This window comes from Amphiura filiformis, chromosome 2 (assembly GCF_039555335.1).
Source record: "Amphiura filiformis chromosome 2, Afil_fr2py, whole genome shotgun sequence".
Lineage (NCBI taxonomy): Eukaryota > Metazoa > Echinodermata > Ophiuroidea > Amphilepidida > Amphiuridae > Amphiura > Amphiura filiformis.
This window is the reverse complement of record NC_092629.1, coordinates 40,460,851-40,483,478: the sequence shown is the minus strand read 5'-3', so window position 1 is coordinate 40,483,478 and position 22,628 is coordinate 40,460,851. Positions and strand designations below refer to the sequence as shown.

At 35.8% G+C, this 22,628-nt stretch overlaps 1 protein-coding gene across 1 annotated transcript in view; it reads right to left on the bottom strand.

The window, feature by feature from the left end:
* Nucleotides 1–22,628, bottom strand: part of LOC140146220 (DNA repair endonuclease XPF-like) — a 44,701-nt gene that overhangs the window by 20,512 nt on the left and 1,561 nt on the right. The window contains exons 2-13 of the mRNA XM_072168001.1: nucleotides 21,992–22,088; nucleotides 21,163–21,245; nucleotides 15,166–15,288; nucleotides 13,329–13,499; nucleotides 12,307–12,346; nucleotides 10,309–10,422; nucleotides 8,574–8,669; nucleotides 7,581–7,636; nucleotides 6,839–6,892; nucleotides 5,477–5,546; nucleotides 3,742–3,835; nucleotides 1,602–1,682 (exon numbers count right to left, since the gene is read on the bottom strand). Of these exons, the coding sequence (XP_072024102.1) occupies nucleotides 1,602–1,682; nucleotides 3,742–3,835; nucleotides 5,477–5,546; nucleotides 6,839–6,892; nucleotides 7,581–7,636; nucleotides 8,574–8,669; nucleotides 10,309–10,422; nucleotides 12,307–12,346; nucleotides 13,329–13,499; nucleotides 15,166–15,288; nucleotides 21,163–21,245; nucleotides 21,992–22,088 (1,079 nt within the window). The remainder of the gene's footprint in view (nucleotides 1–1,601; nucleotides 1,683–3,741; nucleotides 3,836–5,476; nucleotides 5,547–6,838; nucleotides 6,893–7,580; nucleotides 7,637–8,573; nucleotides 8,670–10,308; nucleotides 10,423–12,306; nucleotides 12,347–13,328; nucleotides 13,500–15,165; nucleotides 15,289–21,162; nucleotides 21,246–21,991; nucleotides 22,089–22,628) is intronic.

Here is a 22,628-nt window from a genome sequence, read left to right as displayed (position 1 = left end):
TAAGCATGTTTCTTGACTTATAACTCAGGGTTTTCAAAATCATGGCCTTTCATAATGACAAAAGTCACATTCCCCTTCAAATAAGCTATGTTTTACATATCATCAAAGTGCTAGGATAATTGCCTAACTCACTTTTCAGCCTAATTGAGCTTTTTGCCTAAATCATGTCTCTATTAGCATATGCACCTGCTGTGATAATGCCATTGACCGATCATAAAGGAGATTTTGGGGTGAGTTAGGCAATTTTGACAGGTGGCAAATGGTGAGTTAGGCATTTGAACACCATAATTTATGCATAACTCAGCTGTTTGTCCGAAGATTTCACTCTGATTTTTGCCAAAGTCACAGGCCAAGAGGCCGGTCGAGTGCTGATCCGTCAGAACATGCTTTTCAATACGGAATAAATGCTAACCTCATCATGACATCATCTAAGCAGCAAAGTTCATTTCCCATTGAAAAAGCGTTATCCGACGGATCTGCAGTCGACTATTCTGCCAAAGTCACTGAAAGTCACATGCATCAGTTACGTAATCACCTTAACTGTTTCTGATAATTCCTTTTCGTTTGTCTCATTATCATTTGTTCTTGTTGAAAGATTGGTGAATAAATATATTTATATGCATGCTTTTTCAAAACTACAAAAAATGAGTTATTAGGCAATTATCATAGCAAGGTGATGATATTTTAAATCCTGATCTACATGTATCAATCAAAAAAGCTAAGTTTTACATAAACTCCTCAACGAAAGTTTGGAAAGTTTTTTCAAGCATCTATATCTCAGATTATTTGTGACCTGTTCATATCATGTTGCATATCAATGGATACCTACATTGCTCCCCTTTACAATGACACTAAATTTGAAACAATCACTTTTTTACGGCTGAATACCGTCTTGTGAATGCAGTGGGGTCTCAAACCGAATGTGCCAAATTGACCATTATTCTGTGCACCAAGCTGCAATTCCATATCTTCACAATTTGGGACCTAAGGCAATCATCCCAGATGACAAGGTTGCCCCCACAGAGCCAGGGTAGCCAATGACTACCTGCAGAATATGGGAGTAGAGAGAATGATATGGGTTGCCATCAGCCCAGACTTCAACCCGATTGAACATTTGTGTGACCAGCTTAGACGTGTTGTGCGTAACAGAGTAGCCAATGCAACCATATTGAATGACCTGTGACGAATCCTGGTTGAAGAATGGAGTGCCATCCCACAGCAATGTGTGAGCAGGCTGGTGAGCAACATGAGGAGGAGGTGATGGCTGTTCTGGCTGCGTATGGCTTTACCAACCGCTATTGAGGTTAGTGACTAGTGTTGTTTGAGCACAGAATAATGGTCAATTTGGCACATTCTGTTTGAGACCTCACTACATTCACAAGACGTCTACTCAGCCGTGAAAAAAGAGATCGTTTCAAATGTGGTGTCATTGTAAAGGGAAATAATGTAGCTATCCATTGATATGCAACATGATATGAAAATGTCACAAATAATTTGAGATATAGATGCTTGAAAAAACTTTCCAAACTTTCGTTGAGGAGTTTATTTTAAACTCGATTTATCAATTTTAAAAGCCATGATTTAGAAAAATGTTTACTTACCAGTTTGATCATTTTCGTCTTTGATTTCATCCAGAATTTCTGATAATGTCCTCCATTTAGGACTCTCCTCCAATGCAAGCTCTGAAAGAAAATGAAATCTACAGTAAAAACTTCCATTTGAATGTATATCTGCCAACATTGGATGTCGCATATTTCAAAATACAATGCAAACGCACAATCTTGGATCAATAATGAAAATATTAACCAATCACGAACAAGTTGGCATAGTTGGATTCACATCCACATTACGCACAGATTCATCACACAATCTACATGGACAATTGTCACGCTGTTGGTAGCTGTGTTCATTCAAATGAAATTTCTACTATAATTTTTAATTGTAAATTACGTTTGGATCATATTTACTCTGTCCCAAGTGTGGGGTGATGAAGTCTGTAAAAGCTGTAAAGTGTACTGAGGCTTGATCAACGTCTAGGCATTGTGGTACTATAAATCTCTGCACTCTTTTGTTAGTTTCAAGCCCTTGAGGTTTTCAATCTTGTGCACTAAAATATGCTCAAACTTACCACGAAAAGGGCTATTCCATCTAAAATCCACACTCCCCTCATGGAAAATTTTGGAAATACCTGTCACAGGAGTATGACTTTTAAATGGAATAAGCACATTAATCAATTCTATTTGAAACTCTCCCTCCCTTGAATTTTTCTCAGAGTGTGTATGAAATTCAAATGGAGCTGCCAAATGTGTTCATTCTATGTGAAATTCATGTGAAAGATATTCCAAAAATCTTCCACAGAGGGAGTATGTATTTTAAATGGAAGAGTCCAATGTAGGGCTTCAAGCCAGCCCTTGCAAAAATATATATAAATAACAGGAACATTTTGAATGAAAATATAGGACAGCCAAAGTCAAATACAGTGGGTATCAGGAACTAGTAGAGACATTGCGATTTCCAAACGTAGACATCGGACGTACGTTGATCTTTTCAAAACCACTCTCCTGTATCGAAGCGAGGTCACATATTTAGCTATTTTTGAAGATATTCCACGTGCGAAATCGACGTAGATACATCGTTGATAATGTATAAAATTTGTCCATTTCACAATATGTTAAAGACAGTCAAAGATAATGAACATACGAAGGAAAGTCTAATTATTATTATGATCTTTTTTGTTTGTAACAAATCATTATAATAAAAGTACAGCGATGTGTTAAAAATGGACTAAATTTAAACGCAATATTCATACGCAGAGATTGCCCATTGAAATGTGTGTGATAAATAGCGAACAAAAAATGACCTTGCGATTACCCATTTTGGATTCCCAACGTAGAATAAAACGCAGATGCTACGTTGAATATGCTGATTTTACCTCATGTCTAAGTCCATGCAACGCACCCAATTTTCAGGACGATAAAGTCTCATTTTGAAAGTAAAGTCATGATGTATGGATGTAATGATCTTTAATCTACCAAAATATATGTTTTTGGGCAACTATAATATTTGAGGAGCACAAAAAACAATTAAGTTTAATCAGCATGTTGGTCAAAATTTTAGTCAAAATCAAAAGCGGCCTGTTTGAATCAGGCATAAACTCAGATTACTGTTATCGGGACTGTTATATTTCCATCACTATGCCCTCTATCGACCTAGATTAGAAGCTGTTGAGATTTGATCAAATATTCTAGTCTCTATTTCAGCTCATTTGTTCTCCTTCGTGACGAATGAGCACAATCCAGTCTGGAACCGAGACTAGCAATATTTAACACCGTATTAACGTACGCGAAAACGTACGTGCTACGTGCTGCGTTTGGAAAATCGCAATGTCTCTAGTAACTATTGTATGACTGTGAAAAAAATTCATCAGGATCTGTAGAGTAAACTTAGTAAACAAGGTATGTTGTATCGGATCCTGAAATTGCACTCAATTGTGTACATTTCAACAAACACTGTTGCCTTTGTCTTGATGAGGAGTGACTGCAGCTACTGGCAACTGACACTAGAGGTATTCCAGCGTGATTTTTAGAGTTGCCAGTTGGTTTTACTTCTGGGGATTTTCTTGATCCCTTTGGCTAAAACCTATCAAAGGCAACAGTTCTTGACGAAACATACACAATTTCTGGATCAGATGCAACAAACCTTGTTTACCGAGTAACTGTTATAACTGGAATATCCCAATACCTTTGGTTTGTTTCTTAGCATCAGTACTGGTCTTAGCAGATCCATCATTCTTTTTATCTTTCTTTGGTTTTCCATATATTCTCTCCTTTGCATGCTGCATTCACAAAGAAAACAATAACACATTTATATAGCGGTCCAGGTAATTATAACCCAATCGGTAAGACTCTAGCTAGACTCTGTTGCACAAGTGCTTGGCTGTATGAGTTTGAGCCCCTGCTGCGTCCATTTGTTTTCTTGTGAAAAATTGAGTTATATAGTTTGATCAGCTCGTAATTGGCGGACCTTATAACATCACGACTAATATCAATGTACCGTATTCATTCCAATAAGCGCCCAGGGCGCTTAACAAAGTAATTTTGGGTGGGCGCTTATTTTTTTACCTCATTTACCTAATTTTTTCATGAGGGGTGTTTATTAGAGACAAATTTACATATGTTATGAAAGGGTCCTGGGACGTTCTAGGAGCTTTTCTGATGCAGAAAATGCATTGCAAGTTAATGCAAAACTTGTAGTCCTGCAGCTATTTCACTGTATCGACATCTATCTGTCACTTCAACATTAATGGTACCCTTTAGCAAATTGAAAATACGCTGGGTAGGCACTTATTGGGATATGGGCGCTTATTGGAATGAATACGGTACTTTATTTGGAGAATTATGAAATCTCACCAGATGCATCACAAATTATTAACTGAAGTCCTATACTTTGTCTACTTTCTTGAACAAACAAAATTATCAGCCATAGAGGTCAACTATATCACTCTTAACGTCGGTCTACTTTTCGCCGTAGCCTAACAATTCCTGCCAATTACGAGCTGATCAAACTATAGCTTTAGGTAACTCTATTTTGAAATCCACATTCCCTGTGTGGAAGATTAAATTCATGTATCTGGTGTATGGATTTCAACAAGAATAGCCCTATATCACAGGGAGTGATATACATACTGAGATGAAACTTCAAAGGTGGTATGTGGGGGTCAAGGTCATCACATACAGCTATGGTGAAAATAACATGTGCTGGAATTGGGCCATTTTCCTTTAAAAATATTTGGAAATCTCTGATTATCCCTTAAAAATAAGAGGAGATGCCTTCCCAGAATCCTTTGCAACATGATACCCCGTTTCATCAAATGACACTCCTATAACTTTGTACATGTTTCCTTTGTTTTCATTTTGAGAATATACTGGTTAAACATGGGTTGAATGTCAAGAAATAAACATATTTTGCAAGATCTGGATATGCTCTGTTCAATGAGGTACCATATTCATTCCAATAAGCGCCCAGGATGCTTAACAAAGTCATTTTGCGTGGGCGCTTATTTTTTACCTGGTTTACCTAATTTTTTCGTAAGGGGCGTTTATTAGAGACAAATTGACGTAGGTTATAAAAGGGTCCTGAGACGTTCTAGTAGCATTTCTGATGTAGAAAATGTATTGCAAGTTTACACAGGACTTAATTGTAGTCCTCCAGCTATGTCACTGTATCGACGTCTATCTGTCACTTCAACATTAATGGTACCCTTTAGCAAATTGAAAATACCCTGGGTGGGTGCTTATTGGGACATGGGTGCTTATTGGAATGAATACGGTACATTTTGTTACTATCATTTGCTATCGACCCATGTTACACTAAATAGCAAATCAGTACAGAAATTGAAATAGGAGAAATGCATTATGGGAAGTGTGAGATATCCTCTTTGCCTTTAAATACTAGTAATTAAATACAAATCACTTGCCACAAACATAGAATTAGCTTCCTCCATGAACAGCCAGCCTGAGTTGTTAGCTACAGCCCTCTCATTTGACCTATAATACAAAACATAAAGAATTTGGATTTGGTTGACACTACATAGTTTTACAGAGCTGTTTCTTAAGGGCCAATAGGCCCTCACTCATCAGAATATAATATAAAACATATTAAATATTACTTGTGAACGAATTCTTTACTTCTTTATTATTGCTAGCATTGGCATTTGACACTTCAACAATTAGATAATAATAATATTAAAATGGGCACTTTTAAAAAAGCCCTAATGAATGATATTTTAAAATGAATTGGCTGATTTGTTTTTCCAAACCTGAAGTTTGGCCTATTTATAATGTTTACATATGTCCAAACTTACACCTCTTGGTATGAGCCAAATCCATTGGGCTTATAGGACAACAGAGCAATGTTGAAATAATGTCTTAAATCCCCCCATAGAATACCACAGTTAAGCGCCCAATATAGTAATTGGGTTTCTTTTCATTCTACCTCATTATTTTGGCTTAAAATGCCAAGAAAACCTTACATACAATTGTTACTTATATAATTTCATAATTTAAAATAACAAAATTAAAATTTGTATATTATGGCTTTAACAAAGCACCAGCATTACATTATGCAGAATATGTGCACAGTCCAACTGCATGATGGGATATCATTTGGGATGTAGATTTCTTGTTATGTGGTATTATCAAAGACAGAGATAAAAAGATTTTATTGCGTCTGACTTCTTCTGTTAATCAAACTCGAGCACGGTTTGTTTACAAGTGTCATGATGACTTGCTGAATGCGGCGGTATAACCGGGTGCCTTATTGTTAATAGGTCTTTATAGTTGGGAACTTTCTTTCACGAAGACACCATGTCAACAATGCCTAGAAAAGTTGCTTTTTGTCTTGAAAAAGTACATAATTTTTCACCATTTTCTGCTGTTCCTTTTCTCTGATCGGCACCAGATATATTGGCCTTCCTTTAATCCGCTATTAACCTGTGTAAACCAATCAAGGATCGTAATTGACAGTGACATCAGACGTGATAAAATCTTTTTATCTCTATCTTTCATTATAGGTATAACATGTTACAACTTACCAGTCTTGGCCATCCAACAAAATAGTTCTTAAAATCAAAATGGGCTAATCCAGTTCAAATCCATACACCCCTATGGAAGACATGACCTTAATCTCTCACACAGGCTGTGTGAATTTCAAATGGAGTCAGCCATTCAGGTAACCCTATTTGAAATCTACATCCCTGTGTGGAAAATTAAGGTCATGTCTTCCATATGGGGTGTATGGATTTCAACTGGAATAACCCAATGCAGGATTTCTAACTTACCTAAGTGAGTTGAGGAAATTGTAGAATGTTACACAATCATATTGTGTCAAATAACTGGGGAAAAACAAACAAATTCAAATTATTTTGTGTGTGTAGTTAGGCACAATAATGTTTAGCCTAACCCAAGCAACCTGACGAACACAAATTGAATGGTAATTAAATCCACACCACTTTATATAGAATCTAGCAGGTGATGCAGGAGCAATCATTCCTATTGAAATGACAACGTACAGTAGTCATTGAGAAAAAAATAAGTGTCTAAGCATGGACTATGTACAATGTAACCCAGCACTGCACACTGTTATAAATTTCTAGGCCTGGAGTTCTGACATTTTACAAAGTTTATAAAGTAGAGGGACTGTTTTTGTGGTGTGGACCCAGCTAGATTTTTCCCACCAAAGCAATGTCTGAAATTGAAGCATCCACATTTATAGTAAACTGTCAGACACAATCCACTTTTGGTCACAGCTGATTTGACCTGCATACAGCAAATTTAAAATAAAAATCCCAAAATGGAAAATCTGGGTCAGTCTGGCCCACAAAAAAGGGTTTTATTTTCATATAAGGGTTGGTTGTTGTTTTTTGTCACCTGGAGGTAAAATTTGTTTCTGGTGTGCCAAAAATCTGACAATTTGTCTTAAAATTGTGTAATATTCAGTGATTTTCTTTTTTACTGGAGGGGTAGTAGGAAAAGTCCATGTTAAGGGGGAATTCTCCCTATCCCACCCCATGATATACTTACAACAGCATCATCCTTAAAAGTTTCAAATCCCCTATAAGTTTCTTGGTTGCACTTCCCTGCAGAGACAACAAATTAATATTGAAATAAGAAAATGATCACCAGTGTTTACTCAAAGGCCATGTGACCTGCTACAACGAAATGAGCGTAAAGTCGCAAGTTGGTAGTTTCAAGACATCATGGCTGCTGAGTTGATGTTATTTGTTTGCAGCACACCTGTACAAGCAGGTAGCATGTCCTTTGCGAATGGCCTATTGTCCCCCCATTCACAAAGGACGTAACAGGCATACCACTGGCTTGAACAGGTCTGTGTGAAACAAAGAACACCAACACAGCAGCCAGGACGTCTCACAACTACCGACTTGTGACTTTACGCTCATTTTGTGGTAGGGAGTCACATAGATTTTAGTCCAACGCACATGATTTTTGGCGCACAAGAATTAACAATTCTCTATAACATTATTTGACAATTTGAGGAATTTTTTAGCCAAATTGGACAAATTTGAGGAATGTTTGAGACAAAGTGGACCAATTTGGGTAAAAATGTTTCATTTGGTGCAGCTAATTTCCATAGAGAATAAACTTTGACAATCACACATATGAGAAAAATACTTACTAAAAATGTTTTATTATTATTATTATCAAAAATATATTTTTTCATTATACATGCTACTCTATGTAAATGAGGGTGCTAACAATGGGCTACTCCAGTTAGAACACATACACCCCATATGGAAGACATGACCTTGATCTTCCACACACTGGGTATGAATTTCAAATGGGCTACTTGAATGGGTGAGTCCATTTGAAATTTGTGGGAGATTAAAGTCACATCTTCCATAGGGGGTGTATGGATTTCAACTGGAATAGCCAAATATCAAATGCTTTTTTGAACCAATCAAATACACAAATACACTGGATATAATTATATATTGTCAATACAAATAAAACAGTAACAATAGTAGATAGTACCAACTTTCATTATCTTAAGCTTACCAATTGATGCCATATTGGATCTAGCAGTACCCTGATGACTTGATCTAGTGATTTCTTCCCAATGGCATTCTCTACGGTTAATTCATCAACATCCAGCTGGAAGCAAGAATAGTCTAAAATTTTAATTATGAAAACTATTTTCGGTTGATACATTTAGGGTCAGGCACTCAATTTTTGTGGAGTTCTCAGTAAAATAGGCTACATGCAGAGATCGATGTGTTGATGATATGGGTCTCATTTTGGCCTTCCTGCTAGAAGGATGGGCCCTTTATAGTGTCAAAATTGGTATATATAAATGTAGATGATGGGCAGTTGTTTTGCAAAATGCTTTCGAATAATTTTGCAAAATTGGTCCAATTTTGTGAATTTTGAGCCTAAAATTCCCTAAACATACAACTAATTTAAGAAGAATTTTCAACTTTGTATTAAATTTCGACCAACATCTGAACCTCAGGTATAAAATGGGTCCCAGTTTCAGCAAAGATGGTACAAATATGGGTCTAGTCTCTTGATGGTGCATCCCTACCCAAATCAAACTTGAGTATCCCCTACCCCTGTCTCCATTCAACCAGCCCTCACCCATCTCCATAACAACCACAACATGATGGAATTGGAGGATAGTGATGTCAATGGTGCAGTTTAGCTACAAAAATGGCAAATGTCATTCCACCAAAGTGTAATGGGAAGCTGATAAGGGTAGTCACAGTCGTTGTACTGATGAACCCTGTGCCATATTACGCAGCAAACGTGGTTCCGACATAATATTCTAATGGCGGCAGGATAAATGTAAAGAGCTTTGAAGCTGTTTATGGCGCTATATAAATATCTACATGGCTTTAAGGGCTGGGGTATGAACGTTTGGACAGTATTTAATTTGGGACATTAGAGCACATCAGACATATCGAATTGCATTCTAAATACGAAGAATGTCATTCTGATATCAAATAATTTTGATTTTTTGAAATTTGCAATTTAATACACATTTTATGGCAAATCATTAAAAATTGATATTTTTGATATTTAACAGTACTTGAAGTAAACTTTATAAATCTGATGATTTATACTAAAAGTGTATGTAGGTGGGATGAAAAGCCGACGATCAATTGAAAATTTTGACCTTTCAGTATTGAAGATATGGATTTTTTCCCAAAACACCAAAAAAAATTAGGTCTTTTGGGAAAAAATCCATATCTTCAATATGAAAGGTCAAAATTTTCAATTGACCGTCGGCTTTTCCTCCTGCTACATACACTTTAAGAATATATCATTAGATTTATATAATTTACTTCGAGGACTGTTATATATCAAAAATTTGAAAAATATAAAATTTTTATAATTTGTCATAAAATTTGTATTATATTGTAATTTTCAAAAATTAAAATTATTTGATATCAGAAAGACATGCTTCAGTATTCAGAATGCAATTCGATAGGTCTGAGGTGCTCTCATGTCCCACAAAAAATACTGTCGTAAACGCATAATAAACGCTCATTTTAGATCCCTTAAGCATTGTTAAGCAGAGAATGATGCTCAAAATGCTCTGTTCCAGTTGAAATCCAAACACCCTCTGTGGAACACATGACCTTAATCTTCCAGACATGGAGGGTTAAATTCAAATGGGGTTAACTGAATGGGTGACTCCATTTGAAATCTACACTCCCTGATTAAGGTTGTACCGTACATAGGAAGGTGTATGGATTTCAACAGCAATAGCCCAAATGGACTTAAAACTTACAGCAGGATTGAGTTGTTTGATCTCCTTGATACACGCAGACATGATTTCTAACAATGCTGTTTGCACGGTCAACATGGAGTCTGTCATCGATAGCTGTAATTCTATAACTTCTGGCTGGAAATAGGAAATAAACAATTGTGATAAAAGGTGGGTGGTTTGATTTTAAAACATGTTTTCCACCTTAACCCTAACACCCTTTCTGCTTTTTAGCAAATGGGAAAGGAAGGGAGGAGTTTTTTTGTCTCTCCTGTTAATGCCAATTATGCCATGTCATAAAAAAAATGAACAGAAAAGTTGTTTGCTTCGGTCCGGTTTTGAACAGACCCTAGAGAGTGGCGGACTCTTGATTCTTGCACTGGCCCAGCTACCATATGTATGTGTGCGCTTGGATGATTGTGCAATAGCATCAAGCGAGATGCTTGGACTTGTAGTTGCTTTGTGCTGTAGTAGTATTGAGGGCAGTTAGGGTTAAATAGAGGCTCAGAAAGTTGTGTTCCGTATTGTTTATATCAAATGCCCCTGGGGGGCCTTTATTAAAAGTGAATTTTCAGTGAAAAACCTTCAAAATTGGCTCCAAACTTCGGAAGAATCACCTACTTCCGGGTTCAAATTCAAGATGGTTGCGCACACGGAACCGTATAGAAATGATATTTTTGCGGTAAATACAATGACATTACATCCGTAAGTGCATCATCAAACAATAATCTGATGAAATTAGTGAAATTCTATCATAATTAGGTAATGAAAGGTATTGTTTTAAGTCTGAGTCATAATAGCTTTTTTTTCTATGCAATTTAGCGATCATCACTGACTTGACAGATGCAAGTTTCACACGATATGGCTTGGCAATTTGTGCATTTTTGTCCCTTTTCTTCATTGAAAAATTGGAGGGGCGTTTATTAGAGGGCAGCATTTAATACAAACAATATAGTATATTGTGCTAGTGGTGTGGATACCAGAAGCAAAACAAAAGTGTATTGCTGTGACCTGTAGAAGAGTCAGGTCTAAAGTCAGTAAGGTCACTCACCTTGACGAAGGGGGTACTGTCAACCTCACCTCTATCTAATTTTCAAATCTTTCACCGTTTTCTGGGAATAATGTTGAGAACAATCATGTTTTTGGAGCCTTTGTGATACATCTTCCAGCTTGAAATTGGGCTATTCCATTTAAAATCCACACTACCCCTGTGGAAGATTTTGGAAATATGTTCCATAGAGGGAGTATGGATGAGGGTACACTATAACGTATAAACACGTATAATTTTAATTGTGTGTATTGACTCAAAAAATGGGCATTGAGTATGTTTTTCAAATGTGATTGGTCAGGGTTAATCACCCATACTCCCACTGTATTATGGCTTTACCTTATCTTCCACAACTGGAGTGAGTATCTCAAATGGAAGTTACACAATTGTCTTTTCTATTCAAAACTCATATTCCCTCTGTGGAAGACTTTAGTGAAATCTTCCACAGAGGTAGTATTTAAATGGGATGGCCCATTGAGACTTCAAGACCTACAATGCATTTTGTATACAATTTCTTGAATTCTATTTTGTATTCTATCAAAATATTTCACCTACTTTCACCAGGTCTCAGTCTTTTTAATTTTGCACCTCAACAGGCACTATGAACCACAATGGCCTCATCCTAATGGCATAGTTCAATAACCTCATATAAACAATCATAGTGCAAAATTTGACCTCAAGTTGCAGAGTATGAGTTTTTGTGCCAAATTTTCAAAGGTCATTTAATGAATGTACAAATGTATCAGGGTTACTGGACTGTGCCCTGATAGATGAGCATGTTGTGGATGCTAGTGAGGTGCATTTCATGATGACACAAGGCACTATTCACTACCTGTGTCATACAAGATACCCAAGACCTCCCAGAAGCCAATCAAATGCACTTTACAAGAATTGCCAGTAGCAGTCACAAAGGCAACAGTATTTGCTGAAACATACACAATAAGTAAGTTATTTGCTGTGTACAATGTACAAACCTTATGTTTCTCCATACAAGCAACAACTGAAGCATGGAACCTGTAGGAATTTAGAAAGATATCACAGTACATTTCATTACAAGATATAATTAAATTTTGTTCAATGTAATCAGTGGATCAAAGAGCTTAGATTTAATTAATTAAAGAGTACAGACTCTACCATGTTTGCATGTCACTCATCAAAGCTAAATACTGTACCTCCAGATTATTTTGCCCTGTACCCGGCAAACTTTGATATACATTTTATCAGTCTGATACAGATCAGGAATTCAGTCATGGGCCGAGTCATGGACATAATGCAACACATACACACAAATAGACACCCAAACAAAACAACACACACACACCAACATGTAATCGCCTCCGAACGTCGACGCCATTTAGAACTATGCAATCATGGTCATATGAATCCGTACCCAATCAACATACTGAGGACATTTTCCCCCATTTTGTTTGTGTATTATTGTGTGTATGAATTTAACCTAGCAACTGCAGATGCTATGTATATCTCACATACATGTAGGATAGAGGAAGTATTTCGCAAATACATTAGACAAGCAATTTCAGTCATTTGCAGACAACCTTGAACCAGGGACAGTCCCCCATTGTAGAGTAGTACACCTACACAGAAACACCCACCCCAACAGACATGATACGTATATATACATAAAATAATTCTGTCTCAGCCGTAGAGTCCAGAATTATTTTTACATATATGTGACCTGCTACCACGAAATCAGCGTAAAATCAACGCAACTTTATACTCATTTTGTTGAGTTGGTAGTTTCGAGATATTTGGTCTGACTAAGTTCATGTTCTTTGTTTGCCGCCACCTGTACAAGCCAGTAGTATTACCCTTCGTGAATGGCCCATTATGCCCCCATTCACAAAGGACATACAGACATACTTAGTAGCTTTAACAGGTGAGTGAACACCAATGCAGTAGCCAGGGCCTTTTAAGTGACTAACACCTTGCGACTTTACGCTGATTTCATGGTAGCAGGTCACATACATCAACTCACCTAGGCCACAAAAATAGCTTCCTGACAAACATATTCCTCATGACTCTTTCCAGTCGACACAAACCAGCAGAGAAAGCTTGAGGGTGATCTGAGAAGCCCTTGATAAATCCTGTCTTGTTTTCTTGGCGATATAAATGAAGGATGAACCCCTCATGGCAGGAACTGATGATTCTGTGGGAAGAAACCAAAGATTAACCTCATGAATACTACCTGCTGATTGGCTACAAGAAGACTGTTATTATTTATTGAGCCAATTAGCAACATGGTAATTAAGCTGGTATGGCTGAAGAGGCTTAACCCCATGAATCCTACCTGCTGATTGGCTACAAGAAGACTGTTATTATTTATTGAGCCAATCAGCAGCATGGTAAGTAAGCTGGTATGTCTGAAGTGGTTTAACCTCATGAAAACAAAATATTATGACATATAAGTTTAATGTTTAACACATTGCAAGTCTGCGGTCACAAACGCCAAGTGTAATAGCAGTATTATAGCACTACATCGCAAAAAAATGAAAGTAAACTGACTCATGTCTTGGGTTGTGACCGCAAATGACTAAAACCAAGAGCCTACACCAGCACACACCCTTCTTGCACCACTGCACAACAATCAAACTACTTTGCATCACACTCATCACTTAACATGCACATTACTTATCACAATATCCCTATGGATCACACCCTTACAATGAGATAACAATTCTTCTCCTAAACTTGTACATACATACATACATAAACAACATTTAATAGGGCGCCTTTCCAACTTGATCAAAGCGCCGTAAAAACAAAGCAATAACAAAAACAGAGTCAATACGATGGATAAAAAATGAGACTTCAAAACTTTCTTGAAACTAGGCAGTGTGCATGCCTCCCTGATGGTTCTTGGGAGGCTGTTCCAGAGTGTGGGTGCCGAAACATAAAACGATTTATCACCAATGCGATTTTTCCCGACATGAGCGGTGAGAAGAGTAGTATCAGAAGATGAACGTGTCATGGGTCCAGTAGCAGGTTTGACTTTATGAGTGAGAAAGACATTTAAAAACATACATGCATATCTTGAATTTGATGCGCTCCCGTATGGGCAGCCAGTATAGAGTGTCCAGGAGAGGTGATGGGCTATCACGTCTGTCAGCACAGAAAATAAGTTTAGCGGCTTTGTTTAGGAGAGATTGTAAACGGTCCAGGTCCTTTGATTTGGCTCCATACAGGAGTGCATTGCCATAGTCCCAGCGCGAGAGAATAAGACAGCGAACGACATGATGTTTTGTGTCCTGATCAAGATATTTAGCGATGCGACGGATGTTCCGTAAGTGAAAGTTGACAGAAGAAATAAGACTGTTGATGTGCTTAGTCATGGACATATGATCGTCGAAAATCATCCCCAGATTGCGCACGGAAGTGCTGGGTTTAATCCGTTCATTACCAACTTTGAGTTCAACAGGAGAGAGTTTGTTCAGTCCTTGGGTGGTTCCAGCAATGAAAAATTCAGTTTTACTGTGATTGAGTCCTAATTTATTCACAGTCATCCAATTGCTGAGTTCGGTGATACACAGTTCAAGTTTTGAAAGAGCAGTATGACATGCCTCTGGTATTCTAGGGTCGAAAGAAATATACAATTGAGTGTCATCAGCATAAACATGGAAACTAAGTCCATGCTTACGTAACATAGAGAATTTATTATTTTCAATGTTAGATTTTGTTCCTATGACAAAACTTTCATTAGCACATGTACGAATATTCCAAAACTAGACAAATCTGAATTTTGATGAATTTTCACTCTAACTTGTGTTCTGGTCTAGCAAATCACTGATAATAGTTAGTTTTAATTCTGTACTTACTTGTGTGCTTTGTAGACAATTATTCCAGTGACCAGATTTGTTGGCAGTTTATGTGTGAGCATATCGACAACCAGAATACGAGATGTTACAAACAGAACACCACCTTGCAGATATATGGCTTGCCTGTAAGGGACATGCGTAAAATCAAACAGAACTTATAAGAAGGGTAAAACCAATTAGAGGGTAGCAGGTGTTTAAAGATGTCCCTTAGACAAATATTTTCCATTGGGCTATTCCAGTTGAAATCCATACAATACCCTGTGGAAGACATGACTTTAATCTCCACACAGGGGGGTATAGATTTCAAATGTAGTCGCCCATTCAGATAACCCCATTTGATATTCACACTCCCTGTGTGGAAGATTAAGGTCATATCATCCATGGGAAAAGCCAATCGCATATTTAGCAATGGACTCACAATCCAGAGGTTGCCTGTTCAAATCCCATTTTTGTCTCTTCATTATTTGTATTTAGTCAATTTCTCTGTTTCAATCTTTGCTCAGGTAATCTGCTCTCCAGCTCCTTTGGTTTTTCAAATCATGCACTTGACATTGCAAGTAAGGTTTCAACATGGCTCTGCTTCACATGCTTGTTTTCCTAAATCTTACTTTATTATATATTTGACTTCACTCAATTTGTTGTTAATTATTTATATTAATCTTCTTGATATCATTTCATTATAATTATATTATATTCCAAGTGATCTCAGTATATGATTCTTACTGTATGGTTGTTTTAATTGATCTAAACATTATTGGCTTATGCTGTTTAAAGTCTGTTAAAGTCACTTCATTATTCTTGATAAAATTTGCTAGTATTTGATGCATGATTTACTCTTTGCTCAGGTATCTTGTTCTCCAACCCTCTATTGGTCTTTCATTTTCAATCATGCACTTGATACCTGCAAATAATCTTGCAAATAATCTTCTCCACATTATTGCTTGCATTACCATACAGTCTATACAGCTTATGGTTGATAATTTCTTAAAATTATTTTCTATATTTGTATCCAAAATGTTTTTCGAGCTAATGGGCTATTATATCAGTCTTACTTACAATGTTTGCTAATGTTTGATGCATGACTTACTTTTGCTCCGGCAATTTGATCTTCAAATCTTCATGGTTCTCAAATCATGCACTTGACATTGCAAACATTTTTTTCCACAATGCTTTATGGTTGACACCCGACCTACTAAACTCATGGTTTGTCATTTATTTAACTGACCTCAGTTATGGCTAAATATTACTGACTGGTTGTTATCATGGTTATTATTTTATGGTTTTTCATCTAATGGTTGCTATGTTTCATTATATTACTTTTAATTTATGTATGACCTGTGTTGTCATGTATTGCCTTTTGTGCAGCTTTGAGCTCTCTGAATTGATTTCTAGATGTATATGCTCAATTCTACCAACTTTTGATTTCTACTTTGATAATACTACCAGTGCGTAAAGTGTGACCAGGCACACTCTCTTCTGTGTTATATTTTCCTTTCGCACTGCCTTGTTAATAGTTGCATGTAACTTTTAGAAAAACTTATCACTCACAATTCTATCAACTATTAAAACTGCCTAGTTAATAGTTGCATGTAACTTCCTTGTTTTGAAACACTTATGCTTACAAATCTTGTTACTCACACATTATGTCATTTTGGCGTCCAAATTGCTGTACTTGATGCGGGACTTGATGTGGTTGATTATCTAATAGTTGATGTGCTCCAAGTACATTATTACTACCACTTATTCCTCTAACAGCTATGTTAGTACTAGTTGTACATGGTCGATTGAACTGGTCAACGCGTTGCTCCGTCATACCTCTGTGACGCTCCATCGATCCATGCATGACTACCTGAATACCAGCCTTTTAATGTATCACTATTCTTTTGTGTTCCATAATTGCTTCACTGTTTTGCTCTGATGAACACTACTATTATGGTTTATGTACTTGTCAATATTTATTAAGTTTATTTAATTTGAATTGATCACTTCTTAACTAAGTGATTATTTTTGTATTTTACATAACTTTTTTTTTTTTTGCTATTGTTGTTAATTGTTTTATGTTCTATGTCCGATTTCATCCCTGATATCAAATTTGATCCATTTTCATTCAACTGTTCACTTAATTCACATAATGATTTTTTTGATGACTCTCAGAATCTTAGCTATGAAAAAATCAATAGCTGCAATTATCTAGGTGGTGATGATTTGCCTGACGCAACCGATTTTAGCACCAGTAACCTCTCAATCCTGCATCTTAACACCAGGAGCCTCAATAAACATGCAAATGATTTTTCAAATTATCTCTCCATCTTTGATCATCACTTTGATATTTACGGCTTTAGTGAGACATGGTTTAATGATCAACATGAAGCCGACTTAGTCAACTTGACTAATTATTCATCTGTAAACTGCATGAGGCAGGAAAGACAAGGAGGTGGAACGTCGCTTTACATAAATCCAAACATAAATTTTCGAGAAAGGAATGATCTTAAACTTGAGTGTAGTCATTGCGACACAGTGTTCGTCGAGATAAATCACAAGTCACAAAACACTATCGTTGGTATCATTTACAAGCCAGAATATGTGATTTTTGACGATTTTAGGAACCAACTTTCTAAAACTTTGGACATTATCGCCAGAGAAAAGAAAAAATGTTATCTTTTAGGAGATTTCAACATCGATCTCTTAAAATACGATCAATGTTCAAAATCCAACCAATTTGTCAACTTGATCTTTTCGCATGATTTTTTCCCATGTATTGATCGTCCAACCCGTGTGGTTCGTGAATCGGCATGGCGTGATTTCTTACTCATTAATCGACAATATATTCACCAACGATGTCTCAAGTAAACATAAGTCTGGCATCACTATTACAGATCTCACTGATCACTTCCCAATCTTCACTATTTCAAAGGGCGCCAGGTTCAATTCGCCACCCAAACCAACTGTCAAACGAGTCAGGCAACTCAAGCCTAATAACATCAAAGGCCTCAATAACGCCCTTTCTCTAACTAACTGGCATCTTGTATATGATACTGATGACCCTGAGGTAGCTTACAATATGTTTTATGATAAATTACTTACTTTACTGGATATTCATTGTCCTATGAAAAACACTAAATCTAACAACCGTAATAATCCAAAAAAGCCCTGGGTCACAAAAGGCCTGATACAATCTATTAAAACTAAAGATAAATTATACAAAAAATTTATATCTAAACCCACTGATGATAATAAAACTAAATATACTAAATATAGGAACCACCTTAATAGTCTCCTCCGAATTGCCAAAAGATCATTTTTCACCAAAGAAATTGAGCTCCATAATAATAACATGAAAAGATGTGGTCTACTTTGAACAGTCTACTTGGGAGAAACAAACATTCTAAACTCCCTGATTTTTTCACTGATAGCTCTGGTGCCAAAATCACTAATCCACATGAAATTGCCACCAAATTCAACGAGTTCTTCACCAACATTGGAACTAACCTTGCTGATAAAATTCCATCTCCTGACAGGGATTTTCAGGCTCGATCCACGCCTTCCATAATGAACAGCATTTTTTCTATCTCCAACAACACCAGATGAACTAACTAAATTATGTGCAAAATTAAACGCTATTCATAGTTCGGGTGTGGACGGCGTAAGCACTATTCTATTAAAATCAATTATTAATAATATCAGCAAGGTCCTCTGTCATATCTTTAACTCTTCAATCAAAAACGGCATTGTTCCTGACAAACTAAAAATTGCCAAAGTAACTCCAATTTTCAAGTCAGGGGACTCCCATGACTTTTCAAATTACAGACCCATCTCAATTCTTCCAGCTATTTCTAAACTACTTGAAAAGGTTACATATAACCGAATTTATGACTTCATTTCATTTCACAATATCCTTAGTCCCAAACAATTTGGTTTCAGACAAAAACGTTCCACCTACATGGCTATCAACGAACTCTACACCAAAATTACCAATTATCTTGATAATAGGCTCCATACAGTTGGTATTTTCCTAGACCTTAGCAAAGCCTTCGATACACTTAACCATGAAATTCTCTTAAATAAACTTGACACTTATGGTATTAGAGGCACTGCTAATAATTGGATACGCAGCTATCTTAATAACAGAAAACAATATGTAGTTTTCAATCAGAGTTCCTCTGATATGACATCTGTCACATGTGGTGTACCACAGGGATCGATATTGGGCCCACTTTTGTTTTTAATTTATATTAATGACCTTCCTCTTTGTTCCAACAATGCGGACTTCGTCATATTTGCCGATGACACCAATATTCTTTTTTCACATAAAGATCAAAACTCCCTTGAAACTCTAGTTAACAATGAACTAGTAACCATTTCGAACTGGTTTAAACTAAATAAACTTTCCTTAAATATCGAAAAAACTAATTTCATGATTTTCAAAAATAAATACAGTAATATTCATAACAAAGATATTAAAATTCTCATAGATAATCATATTTTAGACAAAGTTCACACAACTAAATTTCTAGGCATATTAATTGATGACGATGTTTCATGGAAATCTCACACTTCCAATGTATCCAAAATGGTCTCTAAATATAATGGTATTATCCGTAAGGTTCGCCCCTATCTACCTCAGGAATCATTACATACACTTTATAACACCTTTGCTCTCCCTACTTATCCTACTGCAACATTATCTGGGCTGACAAAATAATTCCCATATAAATTCATTATTCCTTATACAAAAAAGAATTATTCGGACATGCACCAACTCTCTTTGGCTTGCCCATACAGACCGCTTTTAAACAACTCAATACTCTTAAGGTGCAAGATATTTATTTCCATCAACTCGAACATTTATGTTCCAATACCACCACAATCTCCTCCCAAAAGATTTGTCCATTAAGGAGTTTTTTTAGAACTAACAAAAGTATTCACCATCACCATACTAGGCAAGCCAATGATTTCCACGTTAAAATGTCCAATACCAAATTGGCTGATAATATAATTAGTATTCAAGGAGCCCTTTATTGGAACTCACTTCCCCAGTCTATCAAATCTTGTAGTTCAGTGCCATCTTTCAAATCCAAATCTAAAAAAATCCTCATCAGCACATATGTACAACACTGATTAGCCTACACCTGCAGTTGTTGTTTTTGTTTGGTTTTTTTTTTTTTTTTTTTCAGGATCTACTTGCATAAATTAATTCAGTATATATGTTCCACAACAAATCGGACCCGTTTGTCTGTCTGTTTGTATTGTTCCAGTCTTTATTTATTATTATTATTACTTTGTTATATTAAAAATAAGCTATTTGATAAATTTTGTTAGCTCGCTTTGCCTTGTATGCAGATTATCACTTTTGCATTTCATTGTTCTTGCTCTGCAGAACTATACACCATTTACCATGTTAATTTATCGTTCCATTAAATATGTAGATTTAATTTACAAAATATTGCATTAAATATATAGTTACCTGCTATGTTAGTTATAACTTAGCTCATTATATAGACTCGTTGCAAGTGCACGTGCAATCATGTGCTTATGCTTTCCCTCGGGCTAATTTTTACATTTTTGTTATTATTGTACCGTAATACTTTTGCCATGCCTGAACTGTTTTATATTATAATGGGATTTTACAACCTTTTACACCTACTGTGTAGGTTTGGTTGTTATTTTCACCATCACTACTCATTGATTTATAATTGAAAGCACAGCTCTTGTGATAATTAGTTTATACCTAACCCACAAGGCATATATCTTGCTATTGTATTTATTATTATTCTAAAATTTAAAGTCTAAAGTTTATCATAATTATTTAATACTAACTTCTGTAAAGGGTGCCACAACAACACGCTCTGCGTCTCAGTGGCATCCTCATCATTTCACCATATTATACGATGTTTGTAAAAGCTTTTTTATATTGTATTTATTTAATGGATGAATTTGATGAAATAAAACTGAACTGAACTGAACTGAAAATCAATTATTCACTATAACACTGTTTACCTTTCAGTCGCATTGTATTCATTATTGATCACTTTTGGCAATGGTTTGATTCCATCCTTGTGAAGTTCCTCTATAAAATATTCCTGAAATAGCAAAAATAAATAATAATTTGTAATTAGTGCCATGTTATTTTCTCTCTCTAGTTGACAGGGCTATTTTTGTGAGTTTTCTAGACTGAAATTGTCTGTGATTGTAACATCACCCATTTGTTTTATCATATGTGGCATTTAAATTTCAAAATGTTATTAAAGGAATTGTGGTGTGACATTCAGATTTTACATCAGAATTGAAAGCAGGTAATTTTGTTTTGCTTTCAAATTCTTTTCTTTTTAATTTGTGGATTTACATAGATTTATACCCTGATTCATTCTTTACAATTATTGAAGTTGACAAGTTTAATCGAGAATGATCACAGAAATCCCATGAATATAAAAAATCCCAATCACAAAAATGAGTAGAAACAAGCTAATTTTGTTTCATGTCCCCACCTTTTTGGAAAAGTGAGAAGGGATTTCATTTCATTTTTGTTTGCTGCTAAATTTACAAAATACAGCAGTTTTCATGTATGTAAAATTGACATTGCTAGCAGTTTTCAGCACCCTGCCAGGAAAATGACAAAGGCTTTTTTATTTATGATAATGAGGGGTTAGACCCCCTAGAGTTTCACAAAAACACTTGCGCGTGATTCATGCTGACTAATAAACTTGTTTATTAGCATTAACTTTACTAATGAAAAAATAAAAAATATGGACTGATACCAAAAAGTGAGGGAGGTGGACGTGAAACAAACTAATTTTGTTACTTGGCCTAAATACATCCCATAGCCTACCTCTTCAAGATTGGTAGTGTTGACAACCAACACCAGGTTTCCAGAATCACAGTGCAACTTTATGAAATTTAACAATATCCGATCAATACCAAGGCCCCTGCAGGAGAAAAAATAAGCATGAAAAAAATATGTATAAATTTGTTATATGGAATGATGACTGCATGTATATTGCGAGTGCAGCGTGAAGAAAAATATGCATATTTAAGTGTTTCCGTATATGGTGTTTTTCCAACATTGACTTACAGTCAATGTTTTTAATTTATTTTAAAACATTGACAACATTAAAATTATCAAATTGTCAATGTTTTTGACATGAAAACTGAATTCACTAACTTTATACCATACTTTCTTGATTAATAGAGGGAACAAAATTACGACCAAACCAGTGATGGTGCATGATTGGTATATAATGATTTCAAAGCTTGGAAGTAAAGATCATTTTGTTGACTTTGTAATAATAATAAGTCTTTATTTTCCATATCATTTACATTAACAACAACATTAAACAACAGCAAGAAAATATAAAAAACACGAAAAGACAAAAAAAGACGAGTAAAATGACATGGAGGAGATGATCAAAAGGCCATGAAGGCCAGAAGTGATCATCCCCTAAGACATAATATAAACAAACATGATT